This window comes from Python bivittatus, unplaced genomic scaffold, assembly GCF_059951505.1.
Source record: "Python bivittatus isolate LINGU-HERP-01145 unplaced genomic scaffold, Pbiv_v1 ctg000700_np1212, whole genome shotgun sequence".
Lineage (NCBI taxonomy): Eukaryota > Metazoa > Chordata > Lepidosauria > Squamata > Pythonidae > Python > Python bivittatus.
The window spans coordinates 73,198,620-73,215,641 of NW_028277098.1; the positions used below are offsets into that span (position 1 = coordinate 73,198,620).

Consider the following 17,022-nt stretch of genomic DNA (forward strand, 5'->3'; position numbering starts at 1 on the left):
GGGGTTCTCTGAGCTTGGTTGTTTTCTTGCAAACGTTTCATTACCCGGCTAGGTGCATTGAAGATGTTACCTAGTTGGGTAATGAAATGTTTGCAAGAAAACAACCAAGCTCAGAGAACCCCAAGGACTCCACAGTTCAACCCTGAGCTGCACATATTCGCTTCTGTTGACTCCAATTATCTCTGCTCATCCTAGGAGCTCCAGCAGAGTGGACATGTTTCAGGTTCAGACCAGTGTTTAGAAGTAGGCTGACTACCCAGAAAAAGGACCAAAGTAAGTTTGGATGGTAGAGAACCTTCTTGGAGCCCAGAACAGGTGGTGGGGAACAATTTCTCCAGTCTTTTGGTTATGCAACCAATGTTTTATGTTTGGCCATGTCCACCATAGAAGCCATTTTATGAATAGACAACCTGCACACACACACACACTCCATACCCATATTATGAAAGCATTTACAATACACTCTCAAAATTCCCAAAATATCCAAAGCCCATAAAAGTTTGCCTACTCTTTTACTTAATAGAACCTAAGGTATTGAAAAGCAACATAACCCTACTGACCATCTTTCTGTTTGTGAGCATTTCTTATATAGATGAATATGGTTTGGTATTCTAGCAATCTAAATGCTCTGATCACAAAGAGCAGTACGTCTCCACCTTTCTCAAACTGGATATTCTACTATTAGCTATTTTGTAAGCATGGTTGGAGAGAGAAAATGTTTGGATCATTATGCTTGGTTATCTACAAAGCTATGTAGGAGTGATATAGATCAGACCTGAACGACTTGTGCATTTCCATGGCAAAACTCACGCAAGTGTTTGATACTCTTAATATTTTTACAGATTCAACTAGATCTTAATAGTTTTTGTATCCTCAGTGAACCACCATAACATTCTATTCAGTTTGGTACAACACAACCTGTGATGTAGCAAGTATATGAGGAAATTGATTTATGAATGCAATTATGGAGTTGTCCAAATCATTTTCTAAAGTTTATGTTTTTTCCCATGATTAAAACTGGCCTGCTTGCAGGAGTATTGTCTTCCTATGTACTTTTATATAAACACAAAATGCTAACAACTGGTAGATGTTGACTTTTCCATAAATAAAATTCATCCCTCTATTCCCTCATCATCCCATCTTACTCTATAATATTAAGATTTTTTTCCATAGCATGTTTTTTAACTATTTGAAATTCATTTTCCCACAGACTTGTGATCTGACAACACAGACAACACAAGCCTAAAACTGTTATTCTCCTTTATGACTAGATTTTAGTGCTTCTACACCTCCTCTGCTTTCTGTTTAAGATGCAGCTGTTTATTTTATCCATAAAGTTCATAGAGTCAGTTTTTCATTGGAACTTTATCTTCAGAACTATTGACAGGTAAAAAACTTATTTCAGAGATTGTTATCATCAGTCTTCTACATGAGTAGGTAATCTGAATGCTCAGATAGAGGCAGTATTTCCAATGGCAGACACATTTTCAAAATGCTGTATGCACAATTAGGCAGCTATGTTCTATGTTCTTTAAGATCTTTGATACAGAAGTCACTGTTATCTTCCTTTATTAAATCCCAACTTGCTGGGGAGGAAGTGCGCTTGTTTAGCCATTTATTATCTTCTCACTGATGTATCCAGGCATTGTGTAGAGAATGAGAACCAAGAATATGGTCACAATTGCAATAATCAGCAATGCAATGATGTACTTCTTGTACCGTTTCCAAATGAAGAAGACAAATGTTTTCATGGGGTTCACAAACCAGTTGAAGGATGTTTTGGGACGACTAGAAAAGAAAGAAGAGAGGTACAGAAAATGTATTTTAGATAGGTGAAAAAAAAAGCTAAGCAGCCAAATGCTAAAATTTTAAATATATAAACAATACACCCTATACAGTATTTGACTCCTGCTGACTATATAGATGCTTGGGTTTATAAGGAGGCCCCTTCTCAACCAGAAAGTTCTGCTCATCATCCTATCTTCTTTAAAGAAAGCCCAAAAGCAGAACACAAGGGCAACAACCTTATCTTTCTGTTGGTCAACAGCAACTGATATTCAGAGAAAAGTTGTTTCTCATTCTGGAGGCAGGATACAGTCATCACAACTACACATCATTAATTACCTTATTCTCCTTAAGCCAATATTCTTTGCTTCAGCCTCACTTCCTAGAAAGCTAAAGATCTTTCAAATCACGTTGCCAGTTTTTAAATTGAATATATTCCAATTCAGTTAATGTATTCTATTTCATTAGCAACATAATTGGCAATTTTAGCAGCATGATAATTTTGGATATAAATCAATTATTGGAAAATTTAGGAGCTCTCTCCTTTACCACTTTCCAGCCATCTAGACCCAAGATGATAGTAAAAAATAGGAAAATACAGCAGAAAGTAAAATATCAGGACTTCTGAATGGAAGTGGGCCACATTCATATAAAATTATCCTAACCTTACATTTAGCTCACTCCTCACACACCCAAACCGTAGGATCCTAGAGAAACCTCCACTATTTTTCACTGACACCATTTTGGGTGGGAAAAGCAAGGGCAAATGTGGGTTTGATATATGACTGGGCTATTTGTAAGACAATCTGTCTACATTTATCAGCACTTACTTGGGTTTTTCCAAGGGTTCTGGCTCTTTTCTCCCCAGACCAACTGGGTTTTTCTCAGCTTCCTCTATAGTCAATAGCTGAAATTCAGCTTCTACTTTTCCCTGGAAAAAAGCACACTGTGAAATAGCAGCTGACATTTTCAAGTGTTTGCTGATTAAAGAAAATCCAAAGCAAGAAACACAACAAAAGAGCCAAAATCTTTCTCCAGGAAACACAATTTCCACAACAGTTGAAAGCAAATTAAACATAACATTAGCCAAGCAAATTCAGGGCTAAGAGTAGAATTCCACATATGTGGAATCAGTCATCAGAGAAATGGGAGAAGTCAGTTCACAGTCTTTAAGAGCAACTGCTCTGACTGATGGTTAGAAAACGCGGCAGCTTTTGACAATATATGAGGCACCCTTTATTTTATGTTCTGCATGCAACAGCATACCCCTCCTTAAACACTTTCCCCTCGAGCAAGATAAAGATATTTCCACTGTGTTCAGAGTAGTGCAAATCCCACTTACTTCTAGCTTGGGATCTTCTTGTAAGATCACATCTGTCCACATGTCATCCCCCATGTTCCACCTCTGTCTAGAGCATGGTTGGCGGCAAGTGTTTCTGATTCCGAAGTTCATCTTTTCAAATTTCCTGTCCCTGGAGATTGGTTTATTCTTTTCTCTGATGCAAAACACTTTGGCATCAGTGGTCCTTTGAGACTTTTCTTTTTATTTTGAATACTTTTTTTCCTGTCAGGTTTTTGTTTTATACTGATAGCTGCCATAAATATACAAATCCCAAAGTATAATCTGATGAAATTCAAAGCTTTTTCCTAATATGGAACATGGCTCAGCTTTAATTAATATTCTCTCTCTCAGTGGGGTTTGTATATTTTAAAGTTTAAAATTTTTAAAACTTTTTGATGATGTTGTAGTTTGATAATAACTTTTTAATCTTTTATAATGATTGTTTTTATCTATTTGTTATTTTATTTAATTGTTGCATGCCACCCAGAGTCGCTCTGGGTGAGATGGGCAGCTATATAAATGTAATATATATATATATATATATATATATATATATATATATATATCTGGAAACTGAGGATGGATTCAGCCTGGTGACTTTCTGTAAAAGGGAGTTCCAAAAGGAAGCATCACCATTGTCAGAAAGCTATGGCCTGCCAGCTTGATCTTAGATAAAGAAGCAAGCAGGAATAGGGAGACCAGGAAAACAGAAATGTTTTTAAGGGATGGGTTTGAGCCTGCACATTCACCCCTTAGCATTTCAGACATCACTTCAATATTGCTGCATGTTTTCTTACCGTTAAGATGAAGATGTTCCCACTAGGATCTGAAAACTCAACATCTTCTGGCTTAACTGATCTCCTCCATTTCTTCTTCTTCTTCTTCTTCTTTTTCTTCTGCTTAGCCTCCCTCTCCTCCCTTTCAATGTCTTCCTGACCTTTCAGTTTAATGAAGGGCCACCACCCTTTCATTCGTTTGTTTCGAAAGATAGAAAACCGTGGCATGGCCTTTTCCTTGGCCATCTTGATAGTGCACTGCTCTGAACTCTTGGCTGCTCTCACCATATCATTCAGCTTTAACTCAATGGCCCCTAGAAAGGCAGCAAAGAAGAGAAAATCTCAGGCACTGACCACTTATACAATATATGAAATAATTACAAAACCAGTAAGAATTCAGTAGTTTAATTTACTGGAAATTATATTAATTTTGGTTGCAGCTAGCATGGCATCAAATCTTAACAACCTGTAACATTATTGCAGAAATCACAGAATGACTGGATCATAAAGTCATCTTACTGAAACCTGCTCAAAGCACAACCTTCTAACCATTAGCCTCCCAACACCATGGCACCGTGGCACAAGTAGAAAGATGCTTGCAAGATGGATAAGGGTAAAATAAGATAGGTTTGACCAAGTCACACACAGAAAAAGAGGGCACAGCAATCTGGCTTGGGAAAAAAGGGTGAACCCCCTTTTCTTCAGACTTCCTCTTAAAGGTAGTACAAGAAGACAGATAAGCCCATATTCTGGGCTGAAGAACTATTCTTTAGTCAATTCTTGAACAAAGCCCATCTATACTAATCTTTCAGAACTAAGATTTGATGCAATTATGCACCATTATCACAGACTGCTAAATCTGGTGTAACTTGCTCATGTGATGAAATATTGACTGAAGGTAGTAACTTCTCAGTGAAGTAACTTCAGCATCTGATCTAACCCAACTGACAGGCTGATCACTGGGTCCTCCTGGGAAGGAAGGAAGAAATATAAACCGGCTTCCTGTTCTAGTTGAGTCTTGTTTGAACTATACAATCTTCTTGAATTTTGATGTGTTACTTTATTCATGCATAACTCTCATAGCTGGTGAAGTTCATTTCACAGAACTTCCTGCTGTCAGGCTTCACTCAGTTTGTTACTCAGAGCACAGAATCAGTTCTTTTATAACCCTGTTATATTACAGATACTAGAAAAGCTGTAATCAAAGCAGGAAATTAGTAGCTGCCAACTACATACACAAAAAAATGTACCAACCCACACTGGACCAGAATGATAGATTACATCTCTTGTCTCCATCTTTGCACTCCCAATGGACTATCTGGTTTCAGGTTCTTTACATCTGACCTTGGTTCTTCTAGCTCTGACACCCACAGCTCTACACTGGCAACACAAAACATCCTGACCTCTTCTTAAAACAGTTCCTGATATCCATATAGATCTTCCTTTCACATGGGGTGAGGACAGACTAACTAAGAAAACCTACCTAGGGATATCAGAAAATGTCTAAGTAAAGGGAATCTCAACTGAAGCTTGTATTGGACACATCCAAGTAGTTATCTTGGTAACAGTAGGAAAGTGGCTTGCCATTTTCTTCTTCCACAATATTTCCTGACTTCTCAGCCTACTTTATAACCCTGGAATTTCTGGTGGTCTCGCAGCCAAGAATTAATCAGGCCTAACCTTGCTTGGCTTCTGAGCCCAGACAAAGTCCAGCCACCTGCTAGACAAAAATATTACATAACATTTATTAACCATTTACTTAGATTATTACAGGTCTCTTGGCTTCATAGCTTTCCCAGAATCTAACACCTCCACTAGTTAAAAACATTATCTCTAACTTAAATCTCTGGTCACAATTGAGACTATTGTCATTACTAATATTACCTAAGTAAAACTGATGTCTGAAAGATGCCACCAGAACAAATGCATCTGATATTTTAATTGCTGTCCAATTAAATAAATAAATAAATGCGATTGATACTCAAACAGATTCAATCAATGTTTCTGAACTCCAGCAAAATCACCCTGAAGTTCTAGACTTTGTACTATACTGTGATAGCTTTGTAACCACTGGGTGGTGCTGCATATTCATTTTTGTTTCACCAGCTGGACACAGATTTTATATATATAAATAGGTAAGATTACTTCTGCTACACATAGCTGCATAAAACATCCAAGACTTAGTAAGGAGAAGAGGCACTTGCAAATCAGTTGCACTGGCATTATGGGAGATGTCCTCTGAATAACAGTAGGTACAGAAATACAGTAGTTCTTTTTCCTGTTTCTGGCTCCCTCCTTATTTCATATTAACTACCTTAATAGGAGAATAGAACACCTTTAAAGTAGCAGATCAATTTCAGATGACTGGGAGCAAAGTTTTAGAAGGTCTTTTTCTCCTAGATTTTCACTTATTTGTGCCATGCACTAAAACAAGCTAACATTCAAATTCTGTATGTTTAAAAGAATACCTAGGAAATCATTTGCTGAAATCCTGTCATAGTCCCAGACTTGAAGAACTAGGACAGCCGGCTCACGGAATTCCGACTCCTCCAAAGAAAAAATAGAATCCTTCTTTTTGTAGGTAATCTCTTTCTCAGTTGGAAGGTAATCAAAGTGGAACACAAACCGCCAGTTGAAGTTGCCTTCCCCGGTTAAGGAATTAAAATGAACATCTGTTTCTTGTTTGTCCTTCTCCAGTCCTTTGATCCAGCTGCAGAAGAATTTTCATTAGCATCTAGCAACATTTTAGCATAAGGATGACACAGAATACATCCTAAATAAGACAATGGTGGAGCAAGGAATCCAGATTTGCTCATGCATGCCTGAAGGCTATATGTCTCAGTCGCATACCCCCTAGCCTCTGTCACATTATAAATATCCACATTTTTATATATAGGACATGTATTTTCATATGCAAACTTGAAAAAAAGAAGCAGCAGCATTATTTAGGTGCCCCAACTAGAGGATATATTAGGGCAAAACACGAAGTCTATGTCATCAGATTAATATTTGCTACAAAAAACGAAAAATCATGCTAAATTTATTAATTCCCAAATAGCAGGACAAAGGAAAAATTCACAAACTGAGAGTGAGCTAAAGTTCAGATCACATGAAATGCATGATTTGTGCCTGTTTCTTTAAAACACAAAAGGAACCATGGGTTAGGAGGAATTTGTATCAGGATAATTATGAATGCAGATTAATCTTCCACACGCAAATACAAATATATAAAAGTCCAGTTCACACATTTAATGAAACAGGTAGGTTGGCCCAGAGACAGATTTCTGATTGTCTAAACCTGTCCCAGCAAATGCACCTTTTTACATATATGTCACTGGAGATTTCTCCTGTTATTGGATTGACATCATCAAGAATCACATCATCTGTATTCCAGATAATAACACGTAGTTCATAACTGAAAAAGAACCAAAGACATAATGATTTTCTTGTATATCCTGATTAATTTGTTGATTGATTTGTTCATTAATTGCAAAGAATGCATATAAGATGGGTGGTAGAAAAGTCCCTTGCCCATGGCCTTGGTACAAAAAGATCTCTTTGGCAAACAAACCCTTAATTACAGATTCTCTACTTTTGGTTTAATGCTAAAATAACATGTATTCAATATGATTTCCAGGGTTTCCATATTAGAATTACAGATTCTTCTCATACACCACTGAGTTATTGTAGATTTAGCTCTAGCCTGCTGTTTGTCACCCCATTAATTCTGTAGCATGATACAACTGGATTTCCTCTTGCTTTATTATGTATATATTTTACTTTCCATTCTTAAGAGCATATTAGACACAAGTGTGCAGCTTTCCACTTGAAAAGGCATCCCCATGAAATTAACTATAATTACCCTTTCTCCAGCATATTAAATGCATTTTTCACTCATGTGTAATGTGAAACAATTTGCATTCCATTTTGAAAGTAGGTAAAAGAGGTTAGGTGCTTGTAGTAGCAGAGGATTTCAAGTCACAAATCTTTGTCCAGGGCACACAATATACATAACAAATTCTATAAAGATAAAATAAGTATTGACTCATATTCCTGTTTGCAGAGGCCCCTACCTGATCGGAAGACGAGGTTTGATGTTGACAGGTGGAGGTGCAGGGACATCATTTGGAAACATGTCGATCCACATGTGGAGAGAGCCCTGGAAAAACAAAAAAAATCACTGAAGCTGCTGTCACTTGACAATGTTCTCTTCTTTGTTGGTCAATAGCTTAAGCTGCTCAATATTATTCCATGCATCTGCATTTTTACACTGCAACTTGTGAATTGCAATGTGAAGAGAGAATAAGACAATGTGTTGTCTAGGCAACTATGCAGGATTTTTCATTCATCCTTTCATTCATAGCCAGGAGGATCAGGTCAGGTCCAAAATCATTAGTCTATGTTTCCCCATGGTTCTTCATGTCCCTTGCCCCACACCTGCCCTGAAGAATGGAAGAAGATGAGTTCAGCAGAAAGATGTAGCAGGAATATACTTGCAGAGTGGAAAAGAATTCTCTCTTCAGCTACAGTCCAGCCCATTGCAAGGTACAAAAGAACCTGAGATTCTCAGTGTGACTTTTGGGTATCTCCTAGCCCTGAGCCAGCCTTGTCAAGTTGTGTAGAAAAAAGAAAAAACAGTTTGTGGGAATCAGACCAAACTGGCTAGATAGCACCCCTGTTTGGGGCCTGTCCAGAAAGATTGGATCAGCAGGACTTGTTGTCCCCCCACTTCCTCTAAACTCAGGACTTATACAGATTGAGTAACTGAAATCACATTCCTAAAAAGCTTAGGAAAAATGTTGACACATTTGCTCTAGGAAAAAAATCAACATAAGACTTTTTATTTGTTTGTTTGCTTGTTGGTTTTATCCATTTTTGCAATTATGCCAAGAAATCTATACTGTCATATCTATAAAGTCACCAGGAACTGACTGACAGCATCAACCCATGGTGCTGTGATTGTATTAGAGCAGCCTTCTGGCCGTGGACGGTCATTATGGGAGTTGAAGTCCCATAACAGAATGTATAAGATGGGGAAGGCTGTGCTAGAACAGGAGGCTGTACATGTGTTCCTACATATATTTTGCAGGCAACAGCTGTTAGGCTACAGATACATATGTAAATGCTGGATGCAAAATATAACAGTGCTATAGTATGTGTAAACCAACTTTCTGCTCTTACCTGCAGAATACCAGGGTTTTCTGGGTTGTAAATAGATCGGACTTCCACATGTTCTGGTACTAATTTGCATCCATACTCAGGCATTTCATCCCAGTGTTGAAGAACATACAAAGCCTTGTGCTCATCATAGGCAGACCAGGTTTCATCGTCGTTTTCTTTGTTGTCTTTCACCAAGGCTTCTAAAATATAACACAATACAGAGCCAACAGGCAAGAGTATACTTTTTATGTAATCCATATGCACTTGTTCAAGACTGGATTAAGCTCAGTGCTTAATGTGATATGTGAGATTGGTTCAGTTTAAATTTATAATTATGCACCCATAGTAATGCCACTGAACTTGGAAAAATATCCCAGTTGGTGGGAGTTGATATTTTAATATTTTCCTGCTGAAAGATTTGGAATGTGTGGAGAATACACACACACACACATACACACATACACAAAATACATACACACAAACACACACACATACATATATTTGGATAGATAAATATATCCAAATATATAGATATACATATGTGGGTGGGTGGGTTTCCAAATAAAAAGAGGTTCAACTGATTTGGGGATAGCTTGAAATACATTTAAGATAGCAATCTAAGGCTCTTTAGGAAAAAAAAAAAGGTGCATGAATCACAACACAGAAAACTTGACAGTTGTGGCAAGTATGACTAGCTTTGTGTTTGCTTAAAACAGCTTTGGGGGACGCAGTGGCGCAGCGGCTTAATGACACTGAAAGTTGCTGGCCAGAAATGGTCGACGCTTCAGCGGTTCGAGTCCAGCCTTCGCGTTAAACAGGGTGAGCTCCTGTTTCCTCCCCAGTTCCTGTAAACCCAACAGTTCGAAAACTCACGTGAGTAGATAAATGGGTACTCTCACTCCGTTGGGAGGAAAAATGCTGGCAGCACTTGCCCGGGAGTCGGGAGCAGTTGCTGGTAAGCGCGAAAAACCGTGCGCGCCCGAAAAGGGCGCGAAGCAACAGAAAACCCGCCTCCTGCGCTCGCCAGCTGGGCTCTGCTCTAGGAAGGAAGCTCTGGCAAACCACTTCCGAAACACCTTGCCTTGAAAACTGCAAGGACTCGTCCAAGCAGTCACTGCAGGGTCGGTAACGACTGAGCGCAGATTAAAAATAAATAAAAAAAAAAAAACAGCTTCATGAATAAACTCAAACTCTCTGGATTTACACAGTATGCTAAGCTATAAGCCATGGTTATAAACCATAATAGTTGGATGCACAGATTATATCAGAGGTGTGTACCATTACCTTCAGGAAAAGCTTCAGGAGGAATTTTAAAAATCTTGTTATTTACTTTGACTTCCTCTGCCCTGTATTCAGCTGAGGGGAGTGCATTCTTCTTGCATAAACTCTCCAAGATATGTGTGGGTTTGAAAGCATCTCGCCACATATTATAGCCCTCTCTGTAACAAATGAATAGATATGGGTGTGTTACATTGCAACAAGTTTAGACTAGATATGAAACTGGTTTATTAGTGCTGGCATTCCTGCAGAGCAGAAAGCACTGGGTCCTAAGCTCTGTTGACAAAGTTACAGAATGCTCATAAAATGATGAGAGGGATTGACAGTCACCTGGATTGCTCCTAAAATACATACGTGTCATATTGTGAGGCCACTCCACAGTTGGCTCTGTGATTGCTGTAGAATCGGTTTTCCAAGTCAATTTTTGTCTCCCCAATTAAATCATCAGATCCAACTAAATCATGGTCAAATATTGATATAGTGAGTTCTGATTCTATAGGGAAGGATATTGTAAGCTCCAGTACTCTAAAAAGGAGATAGAGAAAAAATATCAGTGGGAGATAGCAACTGAAGACAGAAGATAACAAAATAGATTCTGTACAACAGTAATTTTACTGCTTGCTATAGCAGCATTTCCTTTAACTTATATCTATAAACATAAATGCTCAAATAAAAGGAGTAGCAGTTAGATGCATCCATTGGCAGATTGATAAAGACAATTCTTTCATCTTAAAGTCCCTGGTCCACCTTCCTTCCTTATCTCATGTGGCCAGGTAACTATCAGACCCTTGCAATTGTTTCTTTTACTTTTTACTAGCAATTTACTTTTTTTTTTACTCCTCATTCTCATATTAGCCAGCTATACCTTCAATTGCCCTCTTTCTGTGCTGCAAGGTAATTCATTGTTTCCTTCTGGTTCACTGGTCATGTCAGCGTCCATTCCTGGAACACTTCAACTTCCTCATTTCTCTACATTATCAGTCCAACAGAAAGCCCCTCTATCAGTCCTAAGGAATCCACACATACACATTTAGCTGATGCATATTCCTTTATTTTTATGTCTACAACGAACCGGTACATTCTTCTGAAATCGAGAACATCTTCTGGTAAGGCAAGAATTGATTTAGAGAAGATGTAACTGATACAAGATAAAAACATATCCTTACTCTCCAAAAACTGGATTGAGCTGTTTCGGGATATATCGATCCTTGGTGTCTTTTTGTTGTTGGCCAATTTTAACCACAAGATAGGGATCTGCCTTGCCATTGGGATCTGCTGGTGTCAAGTTAGTTGCCTAAAGAAACAGTAACATGTGATATATTGACAGAATACATATTGTCGTATTGTCAGAATACAAAACCATACATCAACCGTAGGACAAAACAATTCAGCAAATTGGTGCGGAATCAACATAATCGAATTTCATGCAATTTGTGGTAAACCTACATCTTCCCATCTGAAAAAAGGCTTAGATTGCTTACAAATTAATTTTTTCTCAGGCAATTGCCTTGGAGAGTTCACAGTTTATAAACAACATCTTCCACATTTAACTCTCCTGTTTTCTCCCACCACTTGTTCTATTTTCGTAACAGGAAAAAAAATCTGCAAGGGAGGGGCAATCACATCACCAGGAATTCTTCATTTAAAAGTACCCAAACCTGAGAATGCCAAAGGAACATTCCGTTATAATATTTTACTCTTCAATTTATGACAGCACAGCACTTAGGAGTACAGTAAATAAGTCATGGTTTGAATTGAAATAATGACAGAATCTCTGTTATTTCAGTAGATTGTGTTTTGGAAATCAACCTATCTACAGTATAGCTCAAAAACGATGCCCATAGAAATATTAGAATCCCAAATCAAAAATCTGTATTTATGGATATGAAGTCAATATAAAAATACTTACTTTGACAATATAAATTCTGACAAGGACCTTGATGGGTCTATTTCTGGGGATGCCTTGGGAGATCTTGTGTTCTGCTCCTGCTTCTTCAGCTCGATAAACATAGAATGAGCCCTGAAGTAAAGGGAGTTAAGAAGAATGTGCTACTTATGTAATCCTTTCTAGTAATTTATATTTTGAAAAGCCCTACAGCTGAAAAGAAGCTATTTACTTCCCCTCTGTACTACCAGAATATTTCTGACTGTTATTTATTTATTTATTTATTTATTTATTTATTTATTTATTTTCATTTATTCAAATTGGATGCCACCCGACTCCAACCAACTCCGTGCAGCTCATAATAGAGTAACATAAAAAAAAAATACAAACAATTAACCAGAACAAGTACAAAAGTAAGTACAAAATACTTACAATACAGCAATCCAAACAAGAAAGCAAGCATAAACGTTGCAAACAGGGGAGTCCCATCCACCCTACCCTAAGGCCTGGATAAATAGCCAGGCTTTCAAGGCCTTCTAGAACATCATCAGGGTAGGAGCCATATAGACCTCAGGAGGGACCTTATTCAGAAGCCAGAGAAGGCACACTTTGTGGGTCCTGAAATATGATACTGTTTAATCAAAGGTGACTTGGAACTTGCCCACTCTGCCAGATCATACCAGATTTGTAACAACTGTGGAAGATAGGCAGTTCCTCAAATAGTCAAGCCCTATGCCATGTAGGGTTTTATAGATAATAACCATCACCTTGAATCACACCCAAAAACACACTAGCAACCAGTGCAGCTTGTGGAGCAAAGGTGCCACATGGATATGCCATGACAAGCCCATCACTGTTTGTGCCGCTGCATTGTGGACCAATTGAACCTTTGGAGTGATCTTCAAGGGTAGCCCCATGTAGAGTGTATTGCAATAATAGATTGTGTTGCAATAGGCTTTTTTCAGATTAGCAGTTGTATTCCCAAATTAGGATTTGGATCCAATATTACCTACTGCAAAAGGAAGTTTACCATTTGTAAAAAATACCTCCAGACTGTAGCAACAGGAGATTGGGACCAAGAATTATGGAAAGCACATAGCAAAGATACTGGGTGATCATTCCATTAAAGTCAGTGAGGCTTACTTCTTATTAGGGAATAAGCCTGAACTGTGAAACATTGACAGGCCACTATACCAAACAAATTAGTCAACTCAGGATTCAGAATAATTATTTGGTCAGTAATAGGAATAAAATTGCTAGCAATATTAATATACTACAAAATTGAATAGTTCGTTCTACATTATTGTAATTAATCTAGGTCACTTGATTCTTTACAAATACATTTTATATAATAGCAATAAATATGATTCAAAGTGCTCCTACCTTGTATTTCCCCACAAATTTTTCTTCCTCATTCCCATCTTCATCTTCATTAGCTTTTCCACGGTGAAGTGGAAAAATACATAACCAGTCCTCAAAATTGTCAAACTCATTCTCTAGTTCTGAACTATAGATCTGGAATAAAATGCATACTACAGTAACTGAACACAATCTGAACAGAACAGAAAAATTAATGCAATCAAAGACAATTTTCGTAGTGACAAATTCTGTGTTTGATTCCATTTTTTTTTTTTTTTGCTGTTTATCCTGCTCCTTTTTGTGTTCTATGTAATTCCCATCAAAATTCATGTTATCAATGAGTTATGGGTACTAGTTCTATTTCAACAGATAACATTTTCAGCATACAGGTGATACAAGATGATCAGGATTCCACTGCTATACATGACTACATATAGAATAATGAACAACACTGAACTGAACTAATAATATAAAGGAGGGCTAGGCACCTTTCAGCCCCAAAGTCACATGCAACTCCCCCTAACCCATTTTCTGCAGTTTTTGGAGCCCTTTCTGATTATGGTTGACTGAAAACTGGTAGCACATTTTCTGCCATGTTGAGGGAGAAAACATAAAACTGTAGCATAAACTCAAACAGATTCAACATCATTTTAAACAAATTTAAATGTAATGCAATTCTGTAAAAAAACAGACAAAGAAACAAAATCCTGGTCATATTGCTGCCTACGACAGAGCTCTGCTCTTTCTGCTCACTGCTCTGCCCATCTTTGTCCTCACATTTTTCCACAAATTGTAACTCCAGTCATCAGCATGTTTCCAATAACAGCTTCTTTCTATACATTACCATCCTAATGTGCTGTACTTTAATTGCTCTTGATTGCATAGTCATAACTCATGATGGCCAGCGCTTATGGGGCTTGGTCCAATATATTTGGAAGAGACTGACTCATGGGTGGCTGTTGTACAAAGGATGATGATAGCAGTGATGTACCTAGCCTGAACTGAATCTCATAACTGAACTTGATATTCAACACTCAGTCAAGCAGCACTTGAAGAATAATTTAATAAAAACACATGGTTGGAGATTGGATACCCTTAATGATCTGATTACTTCTTTTTACATCTTTTGTTGTCTTTTTTAACACTGAGACCTAGTGATTGAGATGGTATACAAAAATTGTAAAATAAATAAAGAAAATAAATGTATATTGTGTGGGCAGTCCATTTGATGTTTTCATTCACAGCTATAGAGCTTCATTTTACAAAGATGCAATTTTCCTTCATCACAGCAATATACAACCTAAACAATCACATTGATGGTTGTACTTTATTCGTCAGCCAGAATCCCTTATTATATAGAAGTCTTTGCATACTTATTTTTCAGTGTGATGTACTGTATATACCTGTAGTGTTATCTTAAATTGCCGTAATTATTTAGTACATATGCACACCATTCAAGAAGTCAGTCTCTATGCAAAAGAATAAAACGGGCACAATCTGATATCAAAAAAGCAATATTTAAAGCCAGTAGGAGAACACTGCAACTTCCCAGAAGGACATATCATTAGTGACTAAAGAACACTTGTCTGAAATAGATGAGCTACCATTTATGAAGAAGTTCAGTTCTATCATCTATTGCCTGAATCAGGATTACAGATTTTCAGTTCATTACAAACATTAATTAGCTGATCAAATACACAGATGCTTGTTTTATCAACAGTACTGTTTTAGGAATAGCCATTATTATCTTTATATTCTTTACTTTTTACATTTTATTTTCCTCTGACTTGACTGCTTACAATATCTCCACTTTTTGCAACCGCATTTTAGGATGCTCTCTCATGAAGTGGATTCAAGATCACATACACTTATGCCACTGTATGTTTTTTTGTTTTTAAGGTGCCACAATACTCTTGGGAGTTTCTGTTTAACAGAAGAGGCATGTGCTATTTGCAGAAGCAGAAGTATGGACAGTAGGACACAATAATCAGCTACATCTCTACTTAGCCTGCTTTACTGGGCTTTTAGCTTCAGAGAAGAGAAAGAGATTAGACAACATGAACACTGATGCTTTATCATAACAAGTTTGAATGGTCTCTCTGGCATAACATATGATTAAATAAATTCCTTCTTCTGTTCCTCCCTCAACATTTTGTAATGTGTAAGGAATCCATGTGAAGAAATTGGTAGAACTGCCTCAATAAATGCACTTGATTTACCTAAGTTTGTAAGTGATGTCAGTCAGGTAAATGAAATATGACAACCGTAGTCTCACCGAAACCAATAAAATACACTCTTGTATAACTTACAACAGGAAGACTTACTTTTAATGTTGCTATAAGTTTCCTTTTTGGACGAGCTGGCTCAGCTTCAACAACTATTTCATCTTCTACATCCTCATCAAGAGAAGCTGCATTCAGATTCCCTCCATCTAAAGAAGATACTGAGAAATTAAAGGGGTATTCTCAGCTCACAGTGTTAGGTGCTGGCTGTAATGATTCTGAATAGTCCAGTAAAGGCAATGATTTAATATACTTTTTTGTTTTCTCTACTGCCAACCATTTTTATTTCCATTTAGAAGGTGGAAACACAGGAAAATAGTTAATCAACAAGGAGGGAAACCAGAGTGGTTTTTTAGTGGTTTCTTCTAGTAGTTAACAGCAAAAAATAAGTTTCATCTATGGAACAATGACTTGGCCACATCTCTTTTTCTTCTCCCAGAGAGAATTATTTGTATGGCAAGAGCCTGTTCAGATAGTCAGAATCAGATGATGCTGCAAGTACTTGACACTTCAGAGAAAGCAGAAATATTGGGATAGTGAACGGAGGTTGCAGGGGATAAACTACTGGCTTTGTGCTTAGTTACAATTTCTATTCATTCTGTAGTTTTGCGCAAAGACAGTGTTGGTCTCTTTCCTGCAAAGGAAACTGAAACTTTGAATAGGTAATAATGTGGAGAAATTTTGTCCTGATAATTTTGTCAATGGCCCTTCCCTACCTGGTGTCTGTCAGAGGAATATAATTCCTATTGAGTTTGCTAGTCATGGAGGATGGAAGGTGTAAATTAACACATTGGGAAGATATGGAGTTAAGGAATGCTGTTCTATAGTATGGCTAACTCACCTGGGTCATTTGCATCATCCTCTTCTTCATCACTAAGGGACTGCAAAAGAGAATGACCTTTAATTGAGTTATAACAGATGTCAGACTTACCATTCTACAGACTTACCATTCTACAGTTTTCTAATGTGAATTTTACAGTCAAATCCCAGAAACTAATAAATTCTGCAGTCAAAATATTGATTACATAATAACAACCTATTAAGGATAAGGATATTCAGCCTTTTTTTTTCTTTTCTCTTCCTCTAATTTTAAATTATTTTGTGAGTTTTTCTTCTTACCTGTTCTGTAGAGTTCTTATTAATAACAATGCAAAG

General features: G+C 37.4%; 1 protein-coding gene across 2 annotated transcripts in view; it reads right to left on the reverse strand.

Moving 5' to 3' along the window:
- Positions 1–17,022, reverse strand: part of LOC103060450 (fer-1-like protein 4) — a 62,891-nt gene that overhangs the window by 935 nt on the left and 44,934 nt on the right. Inside the window, exons 32-45 of one of the 2 annotated variants that reach the window (XR_015798432.1) lie at positions 16,709–16,748; positions 15,910–16,016; positions 13,610–13,741; positions 12,251–12,361; positions 11,508–11,635; positions 10,696–10,866; positions 10,348–10,502; positions 9,085–9,263; positions 7,977–8,062; positions 7,220–7,318; positions 6,372–6,613; positions 3,925–4,217; positions 2,616–2,716; positions 142–1,788 (exon numbers count right to left, since the gene is read on the reverse strand). Coding sequence is in view for 1 of the 2 variants with exons in the window: in XM_025167159.2 (XP_025022927.1) it covers positions 1,608–1,788; positions 2,616–2,716; positions 3,925–4,217; positions 6,372–6,613; positions 7,220–7,318; positions 7,977–8,062; positions 9,085–9,263; positions 10,348–10,502; positions 10,696–10,866; positions 11,508–11,635; positions 12,251–12,361; positions 13,610–13,741; positions 15,910–16,016; positions 16,709–16,748 (2,025 nt within the window). In the remaining variant the exon portion in view is untranslated. Of the gene's footprint in view, positions 1–53; positions 1,789–2,615; positions 2,717–3,924; positions 4,218–6,371; positions 6,614–7,219; positions 7,319–7,976; positions 8,063–9,084; positions 9,264–10,347; positions 10,503–10,695; positions 10,867–11,507; positions 11,636–12,250; positions 12,362–13,609; positions 13,742–15,909; positions 16,017–16,708; positions 16,749–17,022 lie in introns of those variants that run through there. The other variant, XM_025167159.2, reaches the window with a different exon arrangement.